The sequence below is a fragment of the Phoenix dactylifera genome, chromosome 6, assembly GCF_051530095.1.
Source record: "Phoenix dactylifera cultivar Ajwa chromosome 6, Ajwa_hap1_PhDact_Kaust_v1.1, whole genome shotgun sequence".
Lineage (NCBI taxonomy): Eukaryota > Viridiplantae > Streptophyta > Magnoliopsida > Arecales > Arecaceae > Phoenix > Phoenix dactylifera.
In genome coordinates, this window is record NC_143195.1 from 5,973,753 (window position 1) to 5,989,235 (window position 15,483).

At 45.7% G+C, this 15,483-nt stretch overlaps 1 protein-coding gene across 1 annotated transcript; it reads right to left on the reverse strand.

The window, feature by feature from the left end:
* Positions 1–160: 160 nt before the first annotated feature.
* On the reverse strand, positions 161–715 carry LOC149753262 (uncharacterized). Its single transcript, XM_089923769.1, has one exon. It carries the CDS (start codon positions 713–715, stop codon positions 161–163), a length of 555 nt encoding a protein of 184 aa, XP_089779895.1.
* Between the last annotated feature and the right edge of the window lie 14,768 nt (positions 716–15,483).

The window sequence follows — 15,483 nt, forward strand, 5'->3', positions numbered from 1 at the left end:
CTAGAATCATGGTCTTGGATCACAAAACCCACACCACATCTGCTACCACCGGCCGACACGCTGCCGTCAAAATTCACCTTGAGAAATCCAGGAGGTGGGGGTCCCAGGATACCATCGGTATCATCGCATACCTAGGCGCTCAAAGAGCCAAAGAGGAACCTCAGATGTCCCTGTCATCTCCAGGTGTAATGTCAGCTGCTGCGCTCGCCAACTCAGCTGCATGTGCAAGAGCTCTACCAACCACTGATCTCGGATAAAACCCCCTTCCCTCGAAGATCCTCGCATTCCTGTCCAGCCAAATATGGTATGCCACATAAGCCCATACTGTTGCCCTATCCATCGTGTCAAAAATTCGAGCTGAGTCCCTCAACTGGCTCAGAAAGATCTCAGTGGAGGTGAATGTCAGCCGGTGGGTCAATACAAGGCCCCATACCTGAAGCGCTCGCGGGCACATAAAGAGGACGTGACTGATGGTCTCCTCCTTCCCAGGGCATCCCTCACAGTCAGCCGGTATCGGGATCCCCCTCCCAGCCAAGATCCCTTTGGTAGGGAGAATGCCCCATGCCACCCTCCACAGAAACAAAGTCATACGTGGGTGGACTCCTAGTCGCCAAATCCAACGACCCTCCAGCTGCCATGTAGGCCCTGGGTCCACTATCATCTGGAGATCATGGACTGTAACTCTCGCCCTCCCAGTCGATCTCCACACCCTCATGTCCGTCGACCCCTCCAGGGGCAGGGGTGTAGCCAACACCCTCTCAGCTAGATCTCGCCGAAGAGGAGATGGATCCAATCAGCATCCTATCTGGACTCTCCTGGAACAAATAAGTCACTAACTCTACTCCCGGCCGTCGCACCCGAGTCAAAAATGGTGGGCCATCTGGATAGCGACAATCCTGCCAACCAATGCTGCGTCCGTCCCCCACAGCCCAGGAGATGCAAGGAAGAACTTGAGGAGCTCGAGCACACATCTCCCCCACAGCCCATACTTTGCTCTCATCAGTCTGCTCCAAAGCCCCTCCGGCTCCAGTAGAAATCTAACCACATCCTCGCTGCCAAAGCCTCCCGCCTAGTAATAAGAGAATGGATGCCCAATCTCCCGCTGCTAGTCGGCTGACATAGGACCTCCCAAGCAAGCATGTGAGTACCGCCCTCGCGTTCTCGGCCACCCCAAACAAATCTCCGAATCAATTGCTCCAATTGCCTCAGGCAAGATATCGGAACCATGGTATTCGAAAGCATGTACAGGGGCATAGAGCTCAAAACTGACCTGAGCAAGGTGACCCTGCGCATCATGGACAGGGTACTCGCCTGCCACCCCTCCAATCTCTGTCGGAAACTCTGCTCCACCCCAGAGCAGTCTACCCTGCGCAGTCACCGACCAATGATGGGAATCCCTAGATACCTCATGGTGCATGCCTGCTCCTCAATCCCTAAGATCTCTGTGATGGTGGCCTTCACCTGAGCATCGATCTTCGGGCTGTAGCAAATGGCCGATTTGGCCAAGTTGACCCATTGACCGGATGCACTACAGTACTCAACAATTATCCTCCGAAGTGTCCGTGCCGACCTTCTGCTCGCAAAAGCCATCAAGAAACAATCATCAGCAAACAATAGATGGGACAACTGGAAGGTACCTGTCCTCGGTGTGTAGGGCTCCAGAGCGTGGGTCTCAACGGCATATCGGAGGGCTCAGGATAGGGCATCCAAGTAGAGAATGAATAGTAGGGGTGATAGCGGGCAGCCCTGTCGCAGACCCACTGATGCCTCAAAGAACCTCATAGGCATACCGTTCACCACAATAGCAAAGGAGGGGATCCCTGATGCAACTCAGGACCCATCTAATCCACTGCTGATGAAACCCAAATATCTCTAAGGAGTGTGCCACAAAGCCCCAGTCCAGTCTATCATAAGCTCTGTCCATGTCCAACTTGATACCCATCAACCCCCTCCTACGTGAGGCCTACCTGAGATCACACATAAACTCTTGGGCTATTAAAGTGTTATTAGAGATACACCGCCCCCCAATGAAGGCCCCCTGCTCAGGACTAATCAACTCAGCCAATACCCCTCTCACTCTCCTCACCACGATTTTGGCTATGATCTTGTAGAGGGTAGTGCAGAGACTAATAGGACGATAATGGCTCGGCTCCGTGACATCCTGCTTTTTCGGAATGAGAGTTATGAATGTTTGTTTCCACTCACTTGGCACATTGGCTGAGCTGAAACACCACATGATAGCCTCAGTCACATCCGCCCTGACTATATGCCAATACCTCCTAAAAAATAAAGGAGGAAATCCATCCGGCCCCGGGCCTTGTCCTCAGCCAAGGACCAGAGGCTCTCCTGAATCTTCGATGCTGACACTGGCTTGATCAGCTCAGTGTTCTCCTCAGTCGTGACCCTCCTGGATGGGGCAGGTAGGGTGGGAGGCCCTCCACCACTGGTCTACTCTATCCATCTGGATCTGAAGAAGTCCTCTAAAATCCTCCTGACCTGGTCAGAATCATCAGTCAACCGACCACTGCTCTCTCTGATGCTATAAATCCTATTCCTTTGACGGTGGATAATAGTGGCCTGATGGAAGAATCTGGTATTGCGGTCCCCCTCCAATATCCACTGAACCCGTGATTTCTGTCTCTAGAAGATCTTCTGCTGTCGTAGTAGGGAATGATGTATGGCCAACTATGCCCAGAGCTCCGTCTGCTCCTTCTCAGACAGACCACCGTTCTGCTCTTCTCTTCTCTGAATATCTGCAATCACTGCTTCAACACCCTCAATTTTCCTAAAAATGTTCCCCACCTCGACCCTATTCCATCTCCTCAGATGACGTTTGGTCATCTCCAGCCTACGTGACACCCTATAAATGGCATCCCCGCATACCGGCACCTGCCAAGCTTCCCTCACCACCTTCCAAAATCGTGGGTATGCAAGCCATAATTTCTCAAACCAAAATGGACCATTAGTTTGAATGATGGGGGAAGTGCTTACCAACACGGGGCGGTGATCCGACGCAATCCGTGGCAGGTGGCACACCCTGAATTCAGGCCAACACTCAATCCACCCAGCTGTGGCGAACACCCGATCGATCTGCTCCCAAATCCTGGCATGGCCCAATCTATTGTTGCACCAAGTAAATCTCGGTCTGGAGAACCCCAGATCCACCAATCCACTCCCCATGATGAAATCCTGAAATTCTTTCACCTCCAGTTTGTTCGTGAATAGCTTGTCTCCCCTCTTTTCCAATGGACTATCAATACAATTAAAGTCCCTAGCCACTAGTGTAGGATAACCATGCTGGATCAGGCTGCCCACCTCATCCCATAATATCCTCCTCACCCGGTAATCAGTACTAGCATAGACAGCTGAGAAAACCCAGGATTGTCTGTTTCCCTCATATATGACCAACACTACATTCTGATTACATACATTAAAGACATCAATCCTGCAACTGTTCAACTGCCACATAACAATAATGCCCCCTAACAGTCCCTAAGATTCAATTGCATAAAAACCCCAAGACCTAGGGATCCTCCTTCTCGCTTGTTGTAGACTTCTACTAGAAAGTCTGATTTCAAGGAGTACATAAATGGTTGGTTCATGTGTATGAACTAGCCTTCGAAAAGCCAGGCTAAACGACGGTTTCCCCGCACCCCGGTAATTCCATATAAGGATCTTCATATCAATAGTTTGAAAGGGGGTGACATCCCTCCCATGTCTTAGACCCCTTTGAGTTGTGAGAGCCATCCCAACCCCGCATGGCCTTCTTCAGCTGGATACCATACGCTTATGGGTCTCCTCGGTGGCCTGTATACCCTTAGTACCAACACCAACTTCCCCTTGGTCACCCGGCCTGAAAGTTGATGTCCCACCCTCGTCAGCACCTCCCTGGGTTTCCTTCCTGTTCTCCCCAACCTTCCTCAATGACCTTCCCCCCTTCTTCCGGGTGTGGTCGGCCTGCTGCAGCTGGTGAGTGTCGTCCCCTATATCTCCTGATCCCTTGCCATCAGGATCACTGGCAACTTCCTTCCTTTTCACCTCACTACCACGTTTACGGTGTTCAACCTCGACTCCACCCTGGGATTCAGCCACCTCCCCGCTCTTTCGAGAATTGGATTTTTCAGTGACAGAGTGCAGCGGAGGTTCCCTACCCCTGTGCTTAACCTTTTCCTCTATAGAGATCATCGCTTTCACCATCGACGACCCTGGATCTGAGGATGAGGATGAGGAGGTTGGAGCTGCCACGATCGATGCCGAAGGTCGTTGCAGCCGAGCTGCCGAAGCGGCACAACCAACTTTGGGAGCACCAATCACAGAGACGGGTTCAGAATCCCGCCCTCCCGACCGACTTGGGCCTGCGGGCCCATTCGCCGGTTGCTTCACTAGGCTACGTGCCCGTTTAGATGGCCCAGCCTCCCCATTCGGAAGGCTCCCTGCGGTCTGGGCCACCACCACTCAGCTCGTTTGATCTCCTAAGGGCCCATGTGCCACCTCGCCGAGTTGGATCAGCTCTGACTCAGAGAAATGTGATGGGTCACAGACGCTTACCTCGCCGGGGCAGACCGAGTCACCGTCGATCGCTTCCACCGCCGGCGCTTTCCCCCGGTCAGGTGCTACCACGATCCTCCGCTCCTCGAACCCCGCCGGAACTTTGGGTGGCCGTAGGATGGTTAGCAGGATACTTGGCGAGAGGTTGTCAGCGAGGTGACCCGGGTTGGTTTGGCCCCCCACCCCGGTAGTCGTCTTCTTCGATGACTCCGCACCAACCGATTTCGGTGTGCGGATCCGGCTGGTGACCAGCCATGGCCCATATGTCGGCCACATTAGATGGTCAGGGCACTCATCCATCGGAATCAGGGGTGGCTCCATCCCCATGTCTTTCGATCCTGGGATCCCCCCTTCGACCGGTGCCGGAGACCGAGGGCTGCAGTTATCCTTCCCATGGCCAAGACACCCACACTGGTAGCACACACCCGACAGATTCGCAAATGTGAAGGTCTACCAGATCAGGTCCGAGACCCCTTGAAGATAGATCCCTGGCCGCAGGGGTGTTAGGGCATCAAGTTCTATTTTGACCCTTGCAAACCCTAATCGCCTCCTGCCATCCGTCGTTGCGTTGACCGCCAATGGTCGTCTGGCCGCCCCGGCGATGTCGAGGATCGATTCTCGATCCCAGAACTGGAGGGGAAGAGCCGGCAATCTCACCCACGTGATGACCCTAGTTACCCGTGGACTCCAAGCACAAAATCCGGCCTCCATTTCTCCATGGCCAATAGTTGCCCCGCTACCAACCAAGGGCCGCTTTGAGCACCATATCCCGCTCCTCTTCCTTCTTAAAGCGGATGGCCAAATGGCCTGCCACCAATGGGAAACCTTCAACCCTGTTGCCTAACCTTGCCCTGAACTGGATCTCCTTCATGATCTTCTCAACTGGAATAGGGCGGCCAAGACTCCGGGCTAGCACGGTCGTCGACGCCCATGCCCTCCTGGCTCTATTGATCCTTTCGAGGGTAACACCAATACCTCCTTGAAGATGCTCTGGTTCTGCCGGAGCTCGGCTTGGGAGATCCCGGAGGTGGTCCACTGCGGTCTCCATGGAGCCCGCGCCACCGCCGACCACAAGGGCTTCTCAGTCCCCTTCAGTTGATCCAGTGGTTGTTGATCCTTATTTTCCCCAGCCACCATGGCCTCCATCTCCTCCGAGCACACCGCTAATGCAGTTCGGATGGTCGGAATCAGGGGCTTTTCCTCCGTCTTTCAAAGTCGAGGAACTGATGAAAGGTCTGGTTTGCAAGCTTTCGAACACCGGATGGATGATTGCCCGTCAATAGGAGGGATGTTAACTCTACCCTCTATCAAGATGACACTCCGATCAGTGCTGACAATAATCAAAGAGTTGGTAAAGAACCGAAAAATCAAGGCCCAATGGCCAATTTTGTTCGAGCTGTAACTAGTCTTTTACTAAGGATTGAGGTTAAGCAATCAATAAAGATAGAGAAAGGCATCACAGAATTCAAGAAAATGGTACCACCAATCTTTGAGGGTTCGATTGAACCTTCATAGGCATTAAAATGGCTAAAAGAGATGGTGAAAGCCTTCGTTGTCTTGGACTGCATAGATCCAGAGAAGGTTTGTTTTGCAGCTTACCAACAGCAAGGTGAAGTTATGAGTGGTAAGAAGTTGTTACAAGGCAGCATGAGAATGATGCAAGGCATGTGTTACCCCAAGACATGTGTTGCAAGACATATTTTGCCAGGAGTTCCTAGAAATGTGTTGCCCTGAGAGCCTTGGATTCTAGGAGGAGAAATTTATAAAGATGACACAGGGTAGCATAATGGTAGCCCAATATGAGGCCAAATTTATCGAATTGTCTCGCTTCGCTCCTGACATGGTAAAAACCAATGCTTGTAAAGCTCGAAGATTGGAGAAGGGACTGAGATCAGATATCAGGATTGGTGTATGGCTGATGGGGTTGATCGTTTATAAGGAAGTAGTCAACAAGCAAAAGTGGTGGAACAAGCAACAAAAAATGTTAGGTAGGCAAGAGAATGCAGGAAAAGATCCAGGCCTAGAGGGCAGCAGGGAGGTCAATTTTCAAATAACTATCCCAAGAGGAAGGCATCATTTAGGAGAGATGATAGGGTATCCTCTTGTTACGCTTACACCCGGTTTGACCCTAGGGCTACCCACTCCTTTGCTTTTTATGAGTTTGTTAGAAAATGTGGCACTATTCCTATACCTCTAGAATCTGAACTGTGTCTCTACTCTAAGTGAGGATGTCATTGTAGCTAGCATGGTTTGCAAGTCTTGTGCAGTGAGCACGGGAGGATGTGAGCTCTTGGCTGACCTAATGGTCTTGGGTATGAAGGACTTCAATGTAATTCTAGGAATGGATTAACTGGCAGCCCATCATGCCATAGTGGACTACTTTGAGAAGAGGATGACCTTTCAAATTTCAGGGCAAGTAGAATTTAATTTCTTTTGTAGTGGAGTAGATGCCCCTCTTTAGGCCATATCATTGATGTAGGCTTCTCAGAGGAAGGCACGTGTAGGGTATTTGTACTGACACTCAATAAGAAGAGCTCATATTGGAGGACAATCCCATTGTAAGGGAGTTTCCTAATGTCTTCCCGGATGATCTTCTAGGAATGCCTTAAAATAGAAATGTGGAGAAATTAAAGGAGCAACTCTAAGATCTATTAGACAAGGGCTTCATTAGGCCTAGTGTCTCCCCATGAGGTGTCCCTGTACTCTTTATTAAGAAAAAGGATGGTAGTATACGGTTATGCATGGATTATAAGGAGCTAAACAAAATGATGTTCGAAATCGATATCCTTCGCCGAGGATTGATGATCTGTTTGATCAGCTTCAAGGTGCTCAATTCTTCTCCAAGATCAACCTTGCTCAATTCTTCTCCAAGATCAACCTTCGATCCAGTTATAACTAATTATGGACCAAGGCTGATGATGTCCCCAAAACTACCATTTGGATTAGATATGGGCACTATGAGTTCACAGTAATTCCATTTGGACTCACAAATGCCCAGTAGTACTCATGGAATTAATGAATCTGGGATTCAAGCTCTTTCTGGACCAATGCATAGTAGTCTTCATTGATGACATTCTGATATACTCCAAAAGCCATGGAGAGCATGAAAGGTACTTAAGGATAATCTTCTTTAAGGGAGCAAGAGGAAGTTGTCTTTTGGTCTACTAGGGCGTTCTTCTTTCTTATTACCTCTGCCCCCCATTTTGTGTATGTCCAGTGGAGAAGCCTTCCTACCACTAGAGAATTAGGGCATGTGGGTCGACCAAAAGTGACTGGCTTGAGTATGGCCTAGACATAGGGCGTGGATGCTTGGCACGTGGATGACGTCCTACCTGTCACATTAGACATCTTGCCTGTATGCATCAATGGAATCTCGATGTTCACTAGATCCTCTGATTAGGATGCGACCAATTATGGGAAGCTTCTGATATGTAAGCTCGGTGGTATGGCAATGCCTATTGGCGTTGTGGCGTATTTTAATTCGTTGGACATTCTAGTGAGCTGTAGCTAGTTTGGAGGCATATCATTTGCCCACTCCTTTCGCAACCGAGCCGAGCTATCTTGCTTGGGCTGCGGCAGTTATTTTTCCATAAGGGCCGCTTTAATGAAGATCATCGAGGAGGATGCATAGTGCCTTTTCATTGAGAAAATGGAGATTTTTCAAATCCCATATTTATGAACGACGTGGGTTTGCTCTCCTTCTCGAACTGTCGTAATCATGGGTGAGGCATCCATGAGTTTAATAGGCATCTGGGTCTCAATGACAATCCGAATGGGCCGTCTTGGGGAGAATGCCCAAGAGATACATGTTGGTGCGGACACTAGTGCCAGATCAGTCGGTTACCATAGGATCCAGCTAGTTCAGCAGATCCAGCCATTTCAGTTAGCTTGATTTTATTTTGGATTGATTTTATGTCATGGGTTTATTTGCATATTGTTATTTTAGGGCTTTATGGAATTGCTTTCTTTGTAGGAATCTTTTTGTTATTCTGTGACTCTATATATATGGGTTCGTGCATTGTTTAGGATTATGTTATGATGAATAAAAATTTGATTTTCTTTCTTCAAGCTTTGGCATGTGAAACTCTGAGTTGGGCTAGGTGCGAAGCCTAGTCTTCTTCCTCCTCCTCCCTCCTCTCTTCTTCTTCTCTCTTTCTTCCTCTTTTTCATGCTGTCCTGCATCAACTTTGGTATCAGAGCCCGATAGGGTCAATTCGACACTAGCTCTTTTCGAGTCCGTCGTCAAACCTATCCTCGTCATAGAGGACATGGTCCTTTTCCTAATATCAATAGGAGTTATCGATACAACGTAGAACCCAAAGAGCCCCGTGATCATGATGAGGACTGAAGAGCATTAGGGTTGAAGCACTCACCTTTGACGGTCTCCTTGACCCAAAAGTTTTCTCAGATTGGCTACACAAAATGGACCACTTCTTTGAGTGGTACAATTTGTCTGATAAAAGAAGGTCCGGTCTGCCATAATGAAGCTCATTGGTTGAGCTAAGCTTTTCTGACAAAATACCGAACAGTTTCTAGCTAGAGGACGTTAGCCTGTCATAACTGATTGGATAGAAATGAAGGAAAAACTTAAAGATAAATACTTTCCTCTCAGCATGAAGCGTCCCCTTGGTGTGGAGGTCGGCCTTCTACTCGGGCCATTTTTGACCTAGAGAGGTCGGTTGGCACGCCAAGCTTTCAACGCAGGGGCCAACCTTTTGCTCGGGTTGTTTTCAACTTAGAGAGATCGATTAGTATACCAAGCCTTTGGTGTAAGGGCCGATCTTTTGCTCAGGCCATTTTCAATCTATAGAGGTCGGTTGGTATGCCAAGTCTTCGACGCAGGGGTCAATTTTCTTCTCGAGCTGTTTTCAACCAAGAGAGGCCAATTGGCACACCAAATCTTCAGCACAGAGGCCACCTTCTGCTCGGGCCATTCGCAACCTAAAGAGGTCGGTTGGCATGCCAATCCTTTAGCGCAGGGGCTGGCCATCTGCTCGGGCCGTTTTCAACCTAAAGAGACCGGTTGGCATGCCGAGTCTTCGGTGCGAAGGCCGGCCTTCTGGTAACCACCATGGAATGTTTCCTTCTAGAGGGATGGAGTAGATGATTTTATAGATAATTTGAACTTACATGATCGCTCTGTCAAGATTCACTAATAGTACATCTGGAGGTTGGCAGCATTCCATGTTCGGAGAATGACCGTCCCATCCAAATGGTCGAGGCGATAAGCTCCAGGTTGGAAGGCTTTAAATATTTTGTATTATTGTCCTTTCCAATTAGGTGAGAGTTTGTCTTGCTCGGTTGCCCAGAAGACTTAGACCCTCCTTAATACCAGGCCTTTGGGTCGGAAGAGCTTAGCTTTCATCCGAGAATTGTAATATTGGGCTACTTGATGCTGGTAGACCGCCATGCAGATTCAAACTCGCTCTCTAGTTTCCTCCAACAGGCCGAGGTTGACTCATAGATGCTTTGAGTTCTCCTACTCCTCTAAGAAGTTGACCCAGTGTGATGGTAGTTTGATCTCCACCGGGATCACAGCCTTAATCTCATTTTTTAGTTGGAAGCAATCTTCAGTGTCATGCTCATGGTTTCAGTGGAACTGGCAGTACCACGTCATGCCCTTAGGAGCCGTAGACTTTATCTTCCGTGGCCACTTTATATAGTTACGATTGCAGATTTTCATGAGAATATGCCAGCGCAGAGTGTTTGGGGGTGTATATCTCCTAAAACTCTGAGTAGGGCTTGTCAATCGGCTGGGGGCTTCTTCATCCTCTCTGAATTTCTTAGTGGAGGGCATCAAGTCATCCCAAGCCAAAAAGGTCCGCCCCTTATGCTTATTGTTTATTGATGTACTTGTCCGCCCGGGCCAATAGCTTGGCGAAGTCTCTCGAAAACCTTTTCTCTAAAAAATTAAAAAAGCATAAAAGTCTTCAGTCCGCTCCTCAAAAAAGCCAATGCGACCGAATGATTTAGGTCGCGTACTTTTAGGGTTGCTGCATTAAAGCGGCTAATGTAGTCTCGTGAGGACTTGTCATTTTGTTGCTTGATGGAGAAAAGAGTGTCTGAACTCCTCCTCGGTCTTTTGCTGCTCATGAAGTGGGCAACGGACATCTGACTGAGCTGCTCAAATTAATGGACTGAGCCTAGCTATAGCTCGGTGTACCACAACCAAGTTGTCTTTCAAAGGGTAGCTACGAAAGCTCTGCACAACACCGCATCAGAGGTATCCTGGAGCATCATGAGAGCTTTGAAGCTCTCTAAGTGATCTAAAGGGTCAGAGGTGCCGTCATACGTCTTTAGCTATGGCATGTTGAAATGAGGAAGGGGGGAGAACAGGCACCCCCATTATCTTCATCGAGAACGGGGGTTTAATGGTGAATTCCATGTCTCGGTTTTGATTAGCCTAATGCTGCCGCAGGTCTTCGAGGCGTTGGCACATCTTCTAGAGCTTATGGCCGAGGTTGGCCTCTCTCCTAAAAGCCCCATTAGGTCGGTGGCAGGAGGAATGGTTAGTGGCCGACTCTTCCAAAGTGGAAGAGTCGGTGGATTGAGATGGGTCCTTCTGCACATGACTCCGTGGTTAGTTGTAGGGGCTACGTGGAGCCTTGCCGGACCTATAACAATGGAAAAGCTAGTTGGGAGGCACCTGCCCTCCACTCCGAGGTGGAGAGCATCAACTCGAGCATTCTGGGTCCTCTCAGTGATCTTGCTTATGGGCCTCTTGCTGCTATGGCCGCTGGGGGGTGGTCGGCTGTTGCATATGTTAGATCGTACTGGTCAACGCTTGGATCTGTTAAAGAAGTGTTTAACAAATTATTCATAGGTCAGCAACGGAACCCTATGTGGCTCTAGCAGGGGTGGAGCCCTTCGCAGACTCTCTAAAGAGTTGCCGGACTCCTCCAGTGTGTTCAGTAAATATTAGAAGGTACTGGCTATGCCCTTCTAGATTCTTAGTGACTGGGAGACGAAACCTCCTAGGGTGGTTAGGGCCCTTCCTCTAGAACAAATCTGTTTCCACTAAGAACTGACTAGCCCTAGGCACTACAGCGAGAAGCATGATGACACTAGAGAGCTTGGTGGTCAGTTTCTCTAGTCGGAATTGGAGAAGGTGAGTGGCGCTCCATCGTTGTAGCTGATATCCTTGTCGGATGGCAGTACTCCAAACTTAAATAGCATAGAGCAAGGAAGTCCTCTAGTTAGAACGTATCCGATAAGGGACTCTCTGATACCTAAGTCAGTGTGGTAATCAGGAAACAAGAGAAGATTATTTTTTAGTTTGCCAGGGCATTCGTTTTTCTTACATCCTTTGCCCCCTCCTTTTTTTGTATGTCCGGTGGAGGAGCCTATCTACTATTAGAGAATTAGGACATCTAGGTCGACTAGAAGTGACTGGCTTAAGTATAGCCTTGACATCGAGCATGAATACTTCGCATGCAGATGAGGTCCTGCTTGTCACATCGGTGGGATCTCAATGATCACTGAGTCCCCTGGTTAGGATGCGACCTACTATATGAAGCTCTTTATATGCATGCTCGGTGGTATAGCTCTGGGCCTGCCTAGTGGCCATTCTCGATCCATCACGTGTTGGCATTGCAGTGTGTTTTAATTGATTGGACCTTCTGGTGAGCTATAGCTAGTTTGGAGGCATATCAGATGCGATGGAGGACGATTTATTGAGGAAGATCCTTGCATTTCTTTCTTTCTAGTATACCCATGAGGATGCAGCACTCCAAGTGAAGAGCAAACTGCCTTCCAAATAGTACAGGAAGTAACAGTTAGAATAAATGGTCCATTATCTCAGGTGCTTGGTGACAAAGGGCACAACCTCTAAGGCTCTTTCCAGATTTCTCGCAAGATTATTTTTAGTATTTAATCTTCCTTTCCAGCATAGCCACAGGAAAAACCTGACCTTTGGGGGCATCATTAGATTCCATAATGAGGTAGCAAATCTGCATTTGATTCTCCTCGTGTTAAGGAATTTATAAACCGAAGCTGTAGAGACAACTCTCTTGTAATAATTCAACTTCCAGGTTAGCTTGTTCTCCTCCCGGTTTGGCGTGACCAAATCTCATAAGGATGCAACCTGGTTAACTCGAGTGTAAACTTCCATTGAGGAGTGGGGTGGCAATTTGATTCTCCAAGTCATAGATCTTGGGTTGAGGAAATCAGCAACTGTACCATTTTTTCCTGCAGTTGATCTTGAAGAGCGAGGGGAAGCTTGCTTGAAGGAGTGCATCACAAATCTAGTTTTCCTTCCAAAATAGAGTGCCATGATCATTTCCAATTTGGAATTGAGTTCTGTCCCAAAATGCTAGAAGGGCACTAATGACATCAGGCCAGAGCCTAAAGTGCCTCCTAGTCGATTTCCAACTCATAGAAAGCTTGATTTTTTTATGATAAGCAATCTGCACTTGCTTGCTTGATTCTTTTATGATAAGAAATCTGATTTTGCTTTCTCCAAATTTCTGAGTCATTGATGAGAAATCTCCTGCCCTATTTAGCGAGAGGGCAAGATTTAATTGGCCAAGGTCCTTCACTCCATGTCTGCCTTCCTATTTTTGCAGGCATATCGTCTTCCAGTTGTCGTACAAGAATTCCATGAGAACTTGCATGAGAAGCTCTTCCAAAGAAAAGATCTTCTATATCTGTCAATTCTCTTGACAACCCAACCTAGGAGCCTGAACAAGAGTATGAAATAAAGAGGGAGAGATGTAAGCATCGAATTGATTAGAGTGAGTCTGCTCTGAGAGGATAGGTATTTGTTTTGCACGATGCCAATCTAGTCTCAACTCTCTGCACATAATGGCAGTCCGACGTATTTGAGAGGGAGAGGGACACAGGAAGTTAAGACAAATCATACATTCTGTGCCCATGGAAGGCCATAAGTCCATTTGAGGTGAAAAAACTTTTTTGAAAGTTTATTGAGAGTCTTGAGAACTCGAAACTGCAAAAACTAAGAGCGAATACCAGGGTTTCATCAACGTATTGTAATAATTTTGTACCTCCAAATATCTAGGGATTCCCCAACCCTTGAAAAATCTTAGTAGAACTTGCAAGTTCTTGGACCTTCCCTTTGTTGATCCAGTTACTGTTGATAAAGTCACCAACACGCCGATAGAATAAACATCCATCCATGGAAATCGAAAAGTTTTTTTCCCTGTTTATTTCTTATATCTATTATTTGTAGACATCTCTCTTATTTTTGAGATCAAATCCAAGAACTTTGGGGTTGAAAATGGGCTGGAGACAAGGCTAACTGAGTTGTGTGCTAGTTTGGAGTTGATAATAGTGGATGAGGTAGAAAAGTAAAATTTTAAATTAATTTATTAAATAATTAAATAATTAAATAATAAAATTTATACTAAAAATTAGTATAAATAAATTATAAATAAATGTATTTAATAATTAATTGAACTATTTGGGACCAATATATTACTTGTGAACAAATTTAACACCACAAAAATGACAAGTTTTTTGACATGTTACCACTTAAATTGTCATAGTAACTAAACTAGATTTTTTTTAAAGTTGAACAATTTAATTCATGTTGATTTGATATCTATTCTTCGGATTTCTTGTCCTTGAAGTTTAGCCATGGGAGTCATTTTAGTTGTATGTGGAATCAGTAGAATTATGTGGTTCTTTTAACCTATGAAAGAAAGAAAAATCAAAGCTTTCAATTATATTTATGAGATTAAAATGAAGAAACAAAAAAAATAGTCTATTACCTTTATTTGGATCATTGAATAATGAGATTAAGAAAGGAATAGCATTCTTCAGCAAAGTCTCTATGGAATATGCGAAATAAATCCCAGATGATTTGAATAAATATATTTGTTTTGGCTATTCTATCTGAATGTTTAGATTGTTAACATGTTAGATTTTTGTTGATCTTAACAATGGGCCTATTAAGTTTCTAATAGCTTTAACTTTTTTGAAATTAATGTCGATTATGAGAACAATAAAGAGGAGTCTAAATCAATTAACATCAGTTTTTAAAGTTATTGTCAATTAAGATTTTATTTCATTTTTTTTTTGGAGAACTCAATTAAGATTGATTGATTTATAGATGATATCTATTAGGAAATAAAATTTCTTTTCATATGAAAATAGTAAATTTGTGAGAATGTACACACAATTTTAGATATTTATCAGAATATATAAATAAAAAAATTTAATAAAATGCTAGTTAAACTAACATTGTTAAGCAAATTATGAGATCGAGGATAGATGCACAATAAGATATAATATATATATATATATATATATATATATATATATATATATATATATATATATATATATATATATATATATATATATATATATATTTGTAAGGGTATAAACATAAAAATCCATTTCTTTTATGTTTTTCGTTGAAGGTTAATTTTATTTAATAGAGTATCGAGGCAAGCCCCAAATATCAAGATAGGGCTCTTTTTAGTTGGGGTCGCAATCAGATCGGGTCGGATACAAGATAAGTAAAACAAATCTATCAACTTAAGTCTAATCTCAAAATTCACATCCGAATCTGACCATTTTATTAAACATATAACCAATATGATCTACAATGAATTAAATTAAGTTAAATGAATTAAATGGTTAAGCATTACCACTCCTACCCTGAGCACCATTGGTCGCATCATAAGGTCCCCTATTCATTCAGAGTTACCTGCCTCTACACTCAACAGTGTATCAATTCTTCTTGTCTAGTTTTTCTAAATCTATTGGCCTATAAGGGATACATATGGACTCTGCTCTGATATTAAAGCAAGCTGGTATATATAGGAACCCCATGTGATCCTGTAGACGTGCCTATCTTGATTGTTCTCATTCATGGTCTTGATCGTTCACTACCAAATTTCCTAGTTTATGATAAAATAGAAAATTATCATGATGCAGGAGTATGCAGGAAGGAAAACCAAAACAAACAAG